General features: G+C 44.0%; 1 protein-coding gene across 4 annotated transcripts in view; it reads right to left on the bottom strand.

Annotated features, from left to right (window-relative positions):
- Positions 1-13,511, bottom strand: part of ABCC1 (ATP binding cassette subfamily C member 1 (ABCC1 blood group)) — a 56,145-nt gene extending 42,634 nt beyond the window's left edge. For 3 of the 4 annotated variants that reach the window (XM_087731811.1, XM_087731815.1, XM_087731813.1), the window contains exon 1: positions 13,363-13,511. In XM_087731811.1, the coding sequence (XP_087587937.1) occupies positions 13,363-13,410 (48 nt within the window). In that variant the 5' untranslated portion in view covers positions 13,411-13,511. Of the gene's footprint in view, positions 1-12,834; positions 12,968-13,362 lie in introns of those variants that run through there. The other variant, XM_087731812.1, reaches the window with a different exon arrangement.
- Between the last annotated feature and the right edge of the window lie 1,335 nt (positions 13,512-14,846).

Below are 14,846 nucleotides of genomic sequence, written 5' to 3'. Positions count from 1 at the left end.
GGCACACAGTAAAAGTGAACGGCACAAGACAACATCACTTCACTATTTGTATAGTCTCATAGCTCCCAAGCTGTCTGCAGCAAACCCAGTTGAGACTTTCTGGTAATTCATAGCAACAGGGCATAGAACTAAGTAAAAGAGGCTAGCCCTGGCAGCCCGTTTCCTACTCAACACCAGGAAAATGTATATCAAAATAATTCAATGTTTTCCTATTTCTCTCAACATGATTCTCAAAAACAAGATAAACCACCATACAATCAAACCAAAACTGACACTTACAGGACTATTTACAATGAGAGGCTATTTAGTAAGATGACTTTTCATAACATATTTATGATTGGCTTGGATTAGGGAAATCTCTTGCAGGAAATTTTCCCTTAAAATTACTGATTCGCTGTAGAATTATCATGAGGGACACTTCCTCTCAAATGCTGTAGATTTCTGACTCTCCAACAGAATGATGCAATACAGAGATATTGCTGTTGCAGATGGACTGCAATATTCAACAGCTGAAGCATAGCTCTCAGGCTCGTCTTTAAAAGCCACACAGCCAAAGCAGCAGTCCCATGCCCAAAAGCTTGTTAACTACAGTGTCATTTTCAGTTGCAAAGCAGTTTTTCAGACGGTTGCACAGCTTACAACTGCAGAGAATACCAGTACCACTACTGGGACATAATGGCAGTCAGTAATCCTTCTCCTCTTTATAAAAGCCCGAGCTGGTCACAGAAATAAGTGCCATTATCCTCATTTTATAGATGAGGAAACACAACCAAAAGGAGCTGTAGCGCCTGCCCCCTCGATTCCAACATCAAAGCTGGAAACAGATCCCACTGCTCAGAATCGCCACACTTTGATCCTTATTCGTCACCATTTCCCACTGATTAAACAGTTTCAAACCTAATTACAGTGAAGAAAATAGATCTAAAGCGAAACAGAAGATCTAACTTGCAAAAGTTTCAACGTGAGGCTAACCAGACATTGTTTTATCATAGAGCAGGCTTCGCCTTAAATTTGACCATTCCATATTAAGATGCTGTTTGGAAAAAAAAAAAAAAAAATCCAAAAAACAACATCTTTTAAAAATGTATTAATAAAAATATTTTCCTTCCACTTCCCTCTCAATTTCCATCAGAATCTAGGACTTCTTTCTCAGATACAGCAGACAGTATGCACAGGACACAGAGCTGTTATTTTTCGCCTCTAATTCCACAGCATTCTAAAAATTGTTCTCACTTTGTATCATTTTTAATCTGTCAGTTAAAAAAAAAAAAAATCTCCTAACTTAATATAGCCAATTCAAGGAAATTAACACTGGTAGAGCACAAAAATGCCCAATTATGTTTTAGTGTATGTGCACAGGGGTCATGTAAGTTGTTCGTGACAAGGCAGCAGCTGTGAGACGTTGTGGGCAAGCCACATGCTTAAGTTCCCTGACTGCATAACATCAGAAATTTCAGCTGAGTCATCCTTACATTTAGGCACCGCACAAATGTTTTTGGCTAAGTTCCAGCTGCTCTGCTCCAGTACAGCAGCCAAGAAAAAAAGTCTCATGACTCTGCGGAACAGTTTACAATTCACAAATTAAGATAGTTAATATGATTATACAAGTAAATTGACAGGATGTAATCAGCTCTACAAGAAACAAACAAGAGCACTGACATCATTTTACTGAGTAAATTTTTGGAGATCTACACACTGCTTAAGAAAGTTAGTATCTCCTTCTTCAATATTTTTAAATGCTTGCAGTAAAATGAATCAGGTAATTACCAGAAAGGACAGAGCAGGTAATGCACGTCACTGCCACATGGCTAAACAAGAGACAGAAGTGCTGTATGCATGACTGCTATGCATACTGGCTGGAGGATATTCTAAAAATATGTGCAATCTTTCATTTGACTTTCATATTTGCAAATTACCTGGAAGTGTCTCTGTATAAAAGGCAAGAGGGTACGATGCAATGGGACTCCAAGGTTAAGAACAAAAAGTCGGGACAAATGGGCAGTTTGGGGTAAGATTACTACTAGAATTTAACAGCTGCAGCAACATCTTCTTTCACATTTTTCCAGGATTTGATCCAGAAGCTGTTGATATCAAATAGGAGTTTGCTTAGCTTAAACGCACTATTCTCATGGCTACACGCAGGTGCGGTGCAGAAGCCCCTTCCATTTTACATTCATTTCAGGTGACAAAAGGGAGGAAAGCATGCATGAAGAGAGGGACCATGGTGGTATTTTTTCCTGCTGATTCCTTAGGTGCAGTTCTCTTAGGCTATGTCTATGCAAGGCAGCAGCACAGACATGAATGGAGCTGTAGATCCAATACTTGCTGCTGAGTCCTCAACAAGATGCCTTTCACTCAGGTTCACACGAGATGAGTTGCAGGCTCCCCTGCAGACTGACCATCAGCTACTGGAGCACGTTTCCCAGCTAACGCCTGTCCAAATGGCACTCGGGCCACTCAGAACCAACAAGCAGGACAGGGGACTGTCAGGAGGTCACATCAGAACTCCTGGTCACAACTGAGATGTTAATGCCTTCAGTGAGCAAAGTCAAGAGGAACTCAATCCATTACAAAAGAAAGGCATACCCTAAGTGGATCCACCCATGGTGGATACCTTAGCTTTATGAGGTTCAGTTGTGGCTGGAAAACATGTCACTCTCATCATGAAACCAACAGGTATTCATATTCAAATCACAATGTTCAGTTACACAAGTCTAGACTAGTTCTGCCAGTTTAAAGTACATGCTTCTACTTTGCTTTATAGAAACCCAGTTTCAGAGTTTTATTTTTTTCCAGCACAAACCAAAATTCTTTACAGATCAACGCAGAAACATTCACTGAAGCAGACCTTTGTGTTTAACAGACATTAATTAGGAAATTAATGACATTTTTTTCTGACTCAAGTTTTAGAAACTATTTTAGCAAGTTCTATTAAAGCGCTAAGTTGCCCCATTTTCACATTTAAAAGATTAATAACAATTTTCACTCTGACTGATCAGCTAACCCTTCTACTTTGCAAGAGCACATCAAATGTCAGACATCCAAGTATCCATTGAAAGCCTATGCAAACTAGCAGCCTCTTGCCGTGAAGGAGGAGGAGGAAAACAAGAGTTACGTCTATAGCTACTAGATTGTATAATCGGGAAGCAGCCTTTAATTTAAGCTATGACTGCAGGAACCCACAGGAGAAGAATCAGTGTGATCCTTGTTACTTTCTTGGTAGATGTGGGGAGAGAAAAGATCTGCTGTTGGCTTAGTTTTAGTCTAGTCCAGAAGAACCACATCTCAGATGTTAAATAGTTTCAGGTTGGGTTTTTTTTCCTTTTAAAATCCCTGGACGATTTTAAAAGTTTCCCAGAAGAGCAAATGGGTATTTTTAAATGTATCTGACCTATTTCTCAGTTTTCATTTCCACCACCAGCACTGTGGCTGAAAAAATACCAATCCACAGTTTTTGTGCTCAATAGCACATTTTCTCTTATGGCACAAAAAGTCTTCCTATCACATTTGAAGTGAAACCCTCTATCTCCAAGAGCAGCAGAAAAAAATGTTTGGCATTCCCCAGAGTCATGTGGATCTAGTCACAGGTAAACCACTTATTTAACAGTGCATAAACCCTAGGAAAATAAAGAACTATATTAATTCCTGTCCAAAATTTCAGGAGCAGGCAAGATAAAAACATTGGCACTAGGACTGTAAGACAAAGTTGCAACACAAAAGGTCGGTTATTCTGCCTGTGCTGAGGGAAGGAAGACTACAGGGAAGCTGTATCCCTCCAGCGTGCCTAATCTGAGGAATAACAGTATTTGACACTGGACGGGACCTCGTGGCTGGCTGCCTCTCTCCTGGCAGCCAGGAAAGGCTGTTAAGAGAGCAGCCAGCGGCCGCCTGTTGTCACATCAACAATCCTACTTGACCCACAGCACAATTTAAAACTCTCACTGGCAGAAATGGAGAGACCAAAATTGCTCAGTTTCATGCCTGCTGTGCGCAAGTGTGCTACAGATGCAGGCTGCCAACCACAATGTTAAATCCACCTGCATGAAGCAGCTGTGACTGAAAAATGACTTAAACATTACCACACACCTATGTAATAAATGAAATCACAAAACCACACTGGAATGTTAATATCACGGTCAACGCTTACTCCTTCAAATGGAGTTTGACACTGACATCGGTGTGTACCCACTACTTCGATATCGCCCACAGAAGAACCACCTCCTTTGTAATACCAAGATATGGTTTCTCAATCTTATTTTCCTAACAGTAAAAAACATTTTTCATTTAATGCAATGCTTAGATTTAGTAGAATGCAAATAATTAGCTCTCTGAGGCACTGACACTGTAATTGCAGCCGATGACTTTCATTGTAATAGTATCATCACTTTCTCATTGAAATAGGAAGTCTCACAATCTGGCAGCTCTAGACATCATATTAAAAAATTCCCCAGCGTAGCACCTATGAACCCATGAGCTGACTCAACCATTCTCCCTCAGATGCCACGAGGCCATTAGCCTTTAGCCTACTGTATTGGGTTTGCGTGGCAAGGTTTTGGTAGCAGGGGGGCTACCAGGGTGGCTTCTGTAAGAAGCTGCTAGAAGCTTCCCCTATGCCCAACAGAGCCAGTGCCAGCCCGCCCCAAGACAGACCCAGTGAAGATGAGCCCGGGAAGAAGGCAGGAGTGGGGGGAAGGTGTTTTAAGATTTGGTTTTATTTCTCATTGCCCTACTCTGATTTGATTGGTAGTAAATTAAGCTAGTTTCCCCAAGTCGAGTCTGTTTTGCCTGTGACAGTAACTGCTGAATGATCACTCCCTGTCCTTATCTTGACCCCTGAGCCTTTTATTATATTTTCTCTCCCCCATCCACCTGAGGAGGGGAGTGATAGAGCGGCTTTGGTGGGCAGCTGGTGTCCAGCCAGGGTCAACCCACCACACCTACACTATCTAGGACAGCAAATTTCCTGCCTGCCTCTCCCCAGATAGGAGATTTGCCAGATCTAGGTAAGCCCACAGCCTCAGAAGAGCTACTAGCATCAGTGGACAACACGGGGTGGGACGTATAAAAAAGGACCTCTCCCTTTAAGGCTGCTTTAAAGGAACTCTGACCTTGCTTTAGAAGTCCCTGATACCACCATTCTCCATCAAACCAACAGTAAAAACAGTGATGCTGTTGACCACACCAAGAATTAAGGAAAACAATACACAATAAAGTGATCCAGATTTTGCATTACATTAGAAGGAGATCTGTTTTCAAGTGATGAACTTAAAAGAGCTCTCCAAAGGTATTCAGCTTGCCAAGTAAGTTTTATTCAGTTTAGCTTTAGAAATTTTGGAGAAAGACTGAAATAATGGTCTCAAAACACTGTAAATATAGCATCTTTATTCTGCCATTCACATTTTGGAGTCAGATAGTTAAACATGTGCTGAAGCTCACCATTTCTCTAAGAGCATATTTAGAATAGAGCCTACAACAAGCACAATCATACACAACCTTCACCAGCATATCTTTGCCCTGTTGTGCTTACCGTCCAGGCTAAATCACAAGAGGTGACAGGTTGATAAAACAAGCAACAGATATTCGTACCAGAAAAATACTCCAGAACTCCCACAAAAAGCAGCAGAAACACCCACACCTGCAGCTCTCCTGTCTGCTCAGCAATATTCACAGAAAGAAGCCGCAGACAATAACAACATCCCTAAGAGTGGCAAACAAGGCACTAAATGAGGTATATGACACTACAAGCAACCATCACAAACTTCCTATGTTTATAAGTCCTTTAAAAATAGTATGCGTATTATATTGAAATTATTTTGGAAAAAGTACTACTTGCAGTAAAGGATCCAATGGCTCTAGAATAAATTCCAGATGAAGTAGCATAATACACAAGGACAAACATACCTTTCCACCTTAGCTGGCGTTTATTTCCTCTAGCTTTTTTTCTTAATCAACAGGAAGTTACCCAAAATGCATGGATCTGTCCTGCGACACAATGTAGTTGTTCTTCTTGCGACTGAAGTTAGTGCAGAACGTACAAATAAAATGGTACCTTTGCTGTGATGCACACAAGGTGAGCTCAAGCTGCATTTAAATAAAGCTTTCAAAACACTGCCAATTCCTTTGAAGACCTATACTAAACTACATGAAGTTAATGGTTTACTGGTCTATTGTACCATCTAAGGGTGTACTCTGCAAACGGGAAGCAGGAGAAAAATTTAAAATACTCATACAGATTTTACAATAATGTCTTTCCAACAGCTATGCTTAATGAAAGACAGCCAGGAGTGGTCTTTTATTTTTAGAACACACAAAACCAGGATTCTAAAAAGTAAAAGCCACACAACCAAATACTTGATCTCATTCCCAGACCTCCACAGACTCTAAAAACTGCTTCTGCAAGGAGAAACGATGGAATTATGCTCCGGCACGGAACTATACCACTTACCACAAGCAGTGGAACAAATCAACATAGAGTGTGCCAGACTGCTGATTTGGGAAGAGACTTCAGAACTTCCCTTCATGGTCACATCTGAGGATAGGTGCTCATATCCCCACAAAGTTCTCAGACATTTCTTCAGGCCAATAACAGCCCAATTAGATCAATAAGTTTCTGCCTTTTTGTTCTTCTACTGCCACAAAGGTGAAATAAGAAACGTTAACGTTAATTACCACATTGGGATGTAAGAATTAGATTCAGATCTCCAGCTCTCATGGAGATCACATTCACCCACAGAAAAAACATAGTTTGGGGGTTTGGGGGCCTTTTTAATTACTATGGGAGAACTAAACCTACCATGCAGTTGAGGATCTTCTCTTACTTGATACTAGTCTTGGGCAGGGGGTGGGGTGGGGGGTGTTCACCAAACAGTGAAAACACAAAATATTTCTCCTCATAAAACCATGAATGGAACAAAACTACTGCTATTAAATCTGAAGTTCATTGGTTAAAGTGCTAGTAGTAGTCAGGGAAGCAAGGAACAAATAATAGTTTAGTAAAAGATCAAAAAATACAGGTCTCCAATTAAGATTTTGACGTGTAAATCTTCTAGCCCAGCTTCCCAAAATACCACATTCAGATTGAGACCTCAGGTTGGGGAAAGAGACCATGCCCCTTCTTCTTCCTTTGTTTCAAAGTAATTCTGAAATCTAAGCTTTATTCTTATAGTCTCTTAACATTGTTACAAGACAAGACTGTTAGAGCAAGAGGGGGAACATTAAAAAAAAAAATAAATCACATAATAAACAGGGGTCCTAAAATTTTTAAATCATTCATATAAAGAAGATTGGGGGGGGGGTTTATGGGGGGGGATATCAAAATATCAGTAAGTGTTTCTAGTGACAGGGAAATACCCTTAATTTCTCATAATGTTTTCTATTACAAATGGTTTTAGCAAGACTAAGTTCTCAACAGTAATGACTTACATAATGCAGATTTGTCTTGTTAACACAGCCAAGAAAAAGCCTCTACCTTCCAATACCTGGTCCTGAACTTAAATCAGGTGTCTGCACCTCTTTGTCCAAAACCCAAACATTGGTATTTCCTAATGTTTACAAAGAGTTGAAATCCTTTGTTGTAGGCAGCACTGCACCATCTGAAACTGTGTGTAAAATGACAAGAGAAAAAAAAAGCATGTTTTGCTTTTGTTTCCCTTTAGCCTAAAGAAGCCGGTGCTAACAAGTTGCCAGAGAAAGGAGCACCTGCAGCTGTAGGATTTACAAGAGCTGATATTTGTAATCCAAGAAGTTAAAAGCCACTGAACTATGGCTATTTTTTTGTGTCGGGGAAACATATGACAGATAACATCAGCACTTGCAAAATTAAAATGTTTAGCCTCTTTCTACAGAGGTAACATTTCTGTACCCTGCCATGTCTGCAAGTACTATGAGACAACATTAGGCCACATGACAACAAAATATTTACCGTTTAGTTTCAGAATCAAAAGGATGGTTTTTACCCTTCTGTAAAGTTTTTCACTGAAATCACTGTTACTTAAAAGGATACAGGAAAAAGATTGCTGCTTTCACCTCCTTTTTGCACCAAAACCAGGACTTTTGCTTATTAATGCAACAGCCTGTATATCGAGTTCAAATCACTTGAGAAGTTTGAACGCACCTGGGTAATAATCTTACAAAGGGACTAAGATAACAGCTTAAGTTGGGATAAACTGTATCCAAAGCTACCACAGATGCAAACAGTGAGAAAACAGTAATGTACGGAATTCTGACTCTATTAAAAGTAAGCAAAAGGTCAGTACCCGGCAGTAGGCTTTTTAGAGATGTGACCCAGAATGACTTCAGTGCAACCCGGGTTAACCTTCACTTAGTCCCAGTATAGCACAGTGTTTCGGTGTAAACTGCATTGTAATTGCATGGAACAGCACAACTTATTCAGGCATTTTGCTGGGATTTTTTCCTCATTTAACTTTTTTGAGCAACCTTGAACTGACAGCTGTAGCATGCCAGGCCATCTGTTAAGAAAATCCCCATCAACAACAGAATATCAGGCTTCATTTTTCTGTGTTTCCCCTAAACTGATCTATTCTATGTCAAGAGAGATAAGTTTTATTTCTAATATAAGTTTAATTTCTATGCAAATTTAGACCCTTGTTCACACGAGCAACAAAAATGTTTTACAGGTTTAAACGAGAGAAAGCTGACAAATAAGCCTCTGGCTTTCATCACTAAAAAGCCCAACAACCACCAAGCCATGAGAATCAGGCAATCAGCTGTTCATTATAATAAAGGAACCATCTTGTCTACAGGTTTTTCTGTTTAACACCCTGCTGCTGCTACTTCTCCTCTGCTCCAAATGCTATCCACATATGACCTTCCTGTGCCAGCAAATATACGTAGTTTTCTGTTCTGCTTTCTCTTTTAAACTCCGGTCACAAATGTACTCATCAACTTGGTAACTTTACAACTAAAGGAAGAGTCTAACCTCATAACTTTTATCAAGCTCACGCAGCACCACTCTCGCAGCACCTCAAACTCCCTCCCTAGCTCTGCCACAAACACGCTGAAAAAGCAGTAAAGACACGTTTTACAGTGCAAAAAGCTGCAGGGTTCCAAGATACATGCTAATCTAATGCATGAAAGCATAAGCCACAGAACTTCAAAACATGAAATTACTCCTTATGTAAAAAGTCTGGTTTTTCTTCAGAAGTCTATTTCAGGGAAACTATCAGTGTTCCAGTGTCCTCATGAACAAAATAAGCATAGCAGCTGTTTACGTCACACAATATCGCTTCACAAATGTCATCTAATCATTATAATGAATTAAAGAAAATTTTTTTCTTAATAAAATCCTATCAAGCCACATTACAGTCTTAGAAGATCCTAACACGTCTGCAAACAGCTGAGAGAGGCTGGTGGATCTCCCCTAGCTACAGCAATGTCAACCCAAATAGAAAACATGTCTTTGGACAAACACTCAAGAAAATGCATTTTTTAAGGCACACAAAACATGCCTGAAAGCCTCAGACAGAACTCTACACAACAGCAAGGGAAGCAGAACCCAATCCCACCAAGTTGGTCCCTGGATTTTGTGTGCGAGGCTCTGCCTCACCTTTTCTCATCCATTCTGTTTCTCTCCTGTAGTTTGGTTCCATACGAAGAAGTGCTCAACCTAGAACACTGTTTGGATGCAATTTCTTTACTGACAGAGAAGAGGCTCCACAAAAGCTTTCTGTACCAACAGGGAAGAAACAGGCCTCGGTTTACACAGGCAGACACAGCTTGAATCATTACAGGACTCTAGTTTTCAAAACAAAATAGAGGAGATGAAAACTTGCTTTTCTCCTAGAAGTGAATGGAATTACTTGCTTTCAATCCTTCCTCAACAACCAAAAGCCCAACTAGAAAAATGTGGAAAAAAATTTCCACTGAGTTCCCACTGAGACAAAAAAGAATTGGAGTTAACTTCTATCTAAATTAATTTTAAAAAACACAATGTCTTTGCCTGTGAAGGACATGATAGGAGCATATATAAACATAAGCCATTTCTCTCACATTCCCTTAAGCATAAGCAAGAACCTCAAAAGTTTCAGATTCTATTTGACTTACAAGCACTTTCTAATAAATAAATAACTCAGACTTCCCATAAAATCTGGCAGAGCACTTGGGGAAGGACTGTAAGGAACTGCTTAGTGTGAACTCGCTTTGAGTGTGAACATGACTTGTTTAAATGTGATACTGCATAGTTTACAAGCTCTGAAAAACTGAAACTACCCTAAAATTTCATTCAAAACAACAGAAAACCAGACTATTTCAAAATGTAACTGCACTGAGACCACCGATTGTGCCAGTGTGCATATATCCAGTCAGCTAGGTCAGCAGGCCAAAGTGTACAGCAAGTTCTACATCTGCCTGGACACCTATCTGCTTACCTAGAATGACAGAGTTCCTCACCCCACTTTACTTCCCACCCTGCTGGTGCTGAAGCAAGGTAAACCGCACTCATACACGAGTGATACTCTAGGCAAAGCTATCTCAGCATGTCAGGCCACAAAAAAGTCTTCCAGTTTAAACAGGCCCTTAAAGTCACTGAACTGAAATGCAAGTAGTACAAAATGTTACCCCTAGCCCACAAGGGGTTTTTAAAGCTTTTATTGTCATCAAAAGCTATTAGTAAATAGTAATTTTATCTTACATAGTTATATCTTTCTTTATATTATAGATGGGATACTCATACTCAGTTATGCTAGAGAAAGCAAGGATGAAACAGTACCCTTCCAAAAAGGGAATCTGGTTCAAAGGAAGCAAGAAACAGTTAAGTTCTGTAAGCAAATCTGATTGCAGTGAAGTTAATATCTCTGTGCCCCCACTCCGCATAGGTTAAACGGGGGGGGCGAAGAAGAAGATAGCAAACTTGCTTGGGCTGTTGACCTTTCAGAGTAAGTATTAAATAAAACCAATCTGTTTAATTCTCAGACAAGAACTTTCAACAATAACATTCTTTGGGTGTGCAAACAAGAAAAATCCTGGCCAGCAAAGCTTAAGAAGATTAGCATACAGTCTTTAAGGGTCCATTAGGTCCTTTCAACCTGCAAAGTCTCCCCCACAATTTAAAACTGAGTTGCCCCAAACTCAGCACCACCCTCGACAGAAAACACATCTCCTCCTTGAAGCTGAGTTTGCCAGCGCTAGGAAATCCTGCTGCTCCACTAGCAAGGCTTCCGCACCAACCAAAGCAGCTGATGCGGCCATACAGTTCACCACAAGAATGCAATAACATGTGCCACCGGGTATCTAGCTATCACCCAGCCCTGAGAAGCAGGAGAGTGCAGCCCACAAGACAGGAAGGACAGCAGCACACATGCAGGTGCTATCTAGAAGCCCAGTGAAACACGGCATATACATAGGCATTTTCTGAAAATCCATTACAACTTCAGCTTCAAATAGTAGCAACAATGGAAATACCAGAAAATTAGGCAGTCAGAGTAGCCATAAGCACCAAAACTAACATTACTACCCGCTCCACCACTGGGAACAACGCAACAACAAAGTGGATACAGAGCGGTGTTTATGACGACAAGTTCAGCAAGGAAGAAGATATTTCCAGACACATCTTACACCAACTGGAATGCACAATTGTTCTTTTGCAGGATTAGAAGAATCCAGAAATCAAACAACCACGCCCATAGGATCTTTAGCTGGAAGAAATGAAAGGGAGACTCCACGTGATTTGGAGAAGGATGGCAAATCACAAAACCATCTATATCCTTGGGAACCAATGCAACTAGTGAAAAAAAATGCATGGAGTAGTTATGACACACCACAAATAGCAGAAACGGTTGTAGTATATAAAGAATTGTAAGTGTTTTCATAATAAAAGAATCCACCATCAGAAATCCTATATAAACTAGATGTTTCCAACATCCTAAACGTAGTTCTTGGTTCTACCCAATGTTTCAATTCCACAGTTCAAAGAACTGGGAGCTCTTTTTCACAAAACTACTACTCACTCAAGTCACTTTTTCCATAATCTGAATTCTGAAACATCTATTCTCTAAAGCTCTTCAAATAAAATGTCTCATTCTAGGAGAAGGAAAAAATACATTCGGTGACAACTCATAATTTAGCCAGTTCTGAGAAACCTGAAAATTAGCTGAAAAGAGATATGAACATAAGCAATGTAAAAGCAGGGTAAGAGAGTCACTTTTGATTGCTTGGAAAAGCTCAGTATCTTAAAGTCATAATGATTTTGAAAATGTCTACTGAGTAATACCTTAATGGTTCTTGAGACAAATAGTACAATGGCATTTGTTGAGACATCCTATTTTGGTTTGGGTTTTTTTTTTTAACTAGTAAGGCAGCTCATTAGCTCAATACTATTTGGTAAATGTTCGATGAATATGTGAGAAGTTCTTTGAACAGTCTAAGAAAATCCACGTTTTCCTCTTAGCCTACGTTGCCTTCAGTAGCTCTCACTCCACTTTTTTTTTTTCCTCTTTAACTTCCACCTCTCCCCTCCCTTCCTCCACACAACCTCCTTCTCCATACAACCTGTTTCCTCCTCAGAAGGATTTTCACTACCCTCCTGCCCTCCCAGGGGCCTCACTGCTGCCAATACCTGCGTGCCTCTGCAGAGGAACCCCGTGTCTCAGCTGAGCAAGACTCACGCTGCAACGCTTCCACATCCCTCACCTTTGCATAGCTGGTTTTCAGTTCACCCGCAGCAGGCTGCACTCACCACTCTTCATTAAGGAAGAGCAAAAATATTGCTATGCAAACATGCGATACAGCTGCTAGCCTGCAGACAGAGCATCTTTGGCCTCCTTCTGAGGACAGCACGCTACTCTTCAGTAAGACGGCAGTCACCATTATTGTCATTACCCGCACAGCCATGACCAACGCAGCCGGGCCGCCAAGGGCGGTAGGCAGAGACTGCTCCGGTCACTCGGGAGCTCGTTTCCAGGCTCTCAGGCAGGCACTGGCTCACCGGTTGCCCCCTCCCAGCCCTTCCCTGCCGGAAACCCCGCACACGAGGCACGCCAGCTCCCGCTCCGCCACCCGGGCGCAGGGACATCGCCCCCAGGAGGGGACCGGCGAGCCCCCGCCGCGGCCCGGCCCGGCCCGGCCCTGCCCCTCCTCCCAGTCCGCGGCCGCTTCGCGCCGCTGCTCCCGCACGCACGCACGCCGCCGCGGCCAGCGGGGCCGGCGCACGGCAGGGGCGCGCCGCAGCCCCCGGCGCCTGCCCAAGGCGAGCGCCGGCACGGGAGGCTCCCGCTCCCCCGTCGCCGGGCGCGGCCCCCCTCGGGCTCCGCCCGGGGCCGGCCGCCCGCGACCATCCCCGGCTCCCCGCCCTCCCTCGGCGCCGACACCGGCAGCCGCCGCCGAGCCGAGCCCCATCCCGCCGCTCACCCAGAAGGGCTCGTAGGCGTCCGCGCTGCAGAAGCTCTCGATCCCCATGGGGCGCGGCAAGGCGACCGCGGGCTCCCGCGGCAGCGCTCCGCTTCCCCCTCCGCACCTCTCCGTGCCCGGGCGGCGGCGGGCGGAGACAGGGCCGGCAGCGCCAGCACGGCGCCCCGATTGGCTCGGCGGTCACGGCGGAGCCGAGCCCCGGCGGCGCAGCCCCGCCTCGGCGGGGGCGGAGGCAGGCGGCGCGGCGGGGCGCACCCGGGGCTGCCCGGCGCCTCGCACCCCGCTCCGGGGCGGCGGTGGGGCCCGGGGGCTGCGAGCGCGGCCGGAGCCCCCCCGCCTGCCTTTGTTCAACGCAGAAATCCCCCGCGCCCCGCTCAGCCCCACCGGGGCGGAAGCATTGCCGCCCCCGCCTCGCCTCCCTGCCCCGTCAGCCGCCCCCGCAGCCTTCCGGGGCCCGCACCTCCCACCGCACCCACGGCCATCACGGCATCCCCCTCCCCGTGGCACTGCCCCGGCCCCCGGGCACGGGCACCCCACGCAGCCCCACCGGCAGCCGGGCCCGCGGGACGGAGCCAAGGCGCCCTGCCTCGGGGAAGGCCAGGGGCTCACCTTCAAATACTTCACTTTTCAACATGAAGCAGTTAAACTGGTTCCAAAGCCCTGCACCAGTTCAGGCTGACTCGCATGAACTGAACCAAAATAACTTCATCCGCAACCAAGTTGGCACCGAAGTATGCACCAGTGGAAATAACTGCGCAGCCCCCGTGGCTGCATGGGGTTGCATCTCACTGCGCAGCCCCCGTGGCTGCATGGGGTTGCATCTCACTGTGCAGCCCCCGTGGCTGCATGGGGTCGCGTCTCACTGCGCACCCTTCACGTCCTGTCTAAAATGCACGCGTTAAACCCACAGACAGCATCGATGCTCAGCTGAGCACCTACCGTACTAGAATAGACCAGCTGGAGTACGGATGACGCATATGTAGGAATGGCATCGTACGCTGCAGGGAAGAGCAGGGTGGTTACATACTACCCTACAGTAACATCTGAAAGCTTTAATTACACAAGTTACATAAAGAACCTCAATTTACAATGTTCTTTTGCATCCAGAGCAATTACGGTAACGGACAAAGTTGTTAGAAGAGAGACGGGTCTCATTTGTCTAATGCAAAAAACTAAAAAAACCCTAAAAAGCAAGCATCACCTACAAAAAAACGTGTCACAGGTTGCTTCTTTACTCACCTGCACACCTCCACTGCAGCGTCAGAGCTGTGCTGGCAGCCGGCCATGGCCAGAGCACCCATCCGACTGCGGCATCTCTGGTCTGTCCCCCTGGCTCTCTCGCTCCCAGGGTATCAGGTCGAGGAGCAGCAGCCGCAGAGTTCAGCCCACACCGAGGTCACGTATGTCTTGATGAACTGAGCAGAATCATCACAGAAAGATCAAATTAAACAAATTGGGTGTCGGAAGCTGTAGAAGTTTGTGCT

The sequence above is a fragment of the Nipponia nippon genome, unplaced genomic scaffold (assembly GCF_047370975.1).
Source record: "Nipponia nippon isolate SJK-2023a ecotype South Korea unplaced genomic scaffold, ASM4737097v1 scaffold_5, whole genome shotgun sequence".
NCBI classification, from domain to species: domain Eukaryota; kingdom Metazoa; phylum Chordata; class Aves; order Pelecaniformes; family Threskiornithidae; genus Nipponia; species Nipponia nippon.
The sequence above is the reverse complement of the archived record's forward strand: the minus strand, read 5'-3'. Positions and strand labels throughout refer to the sequence as shown.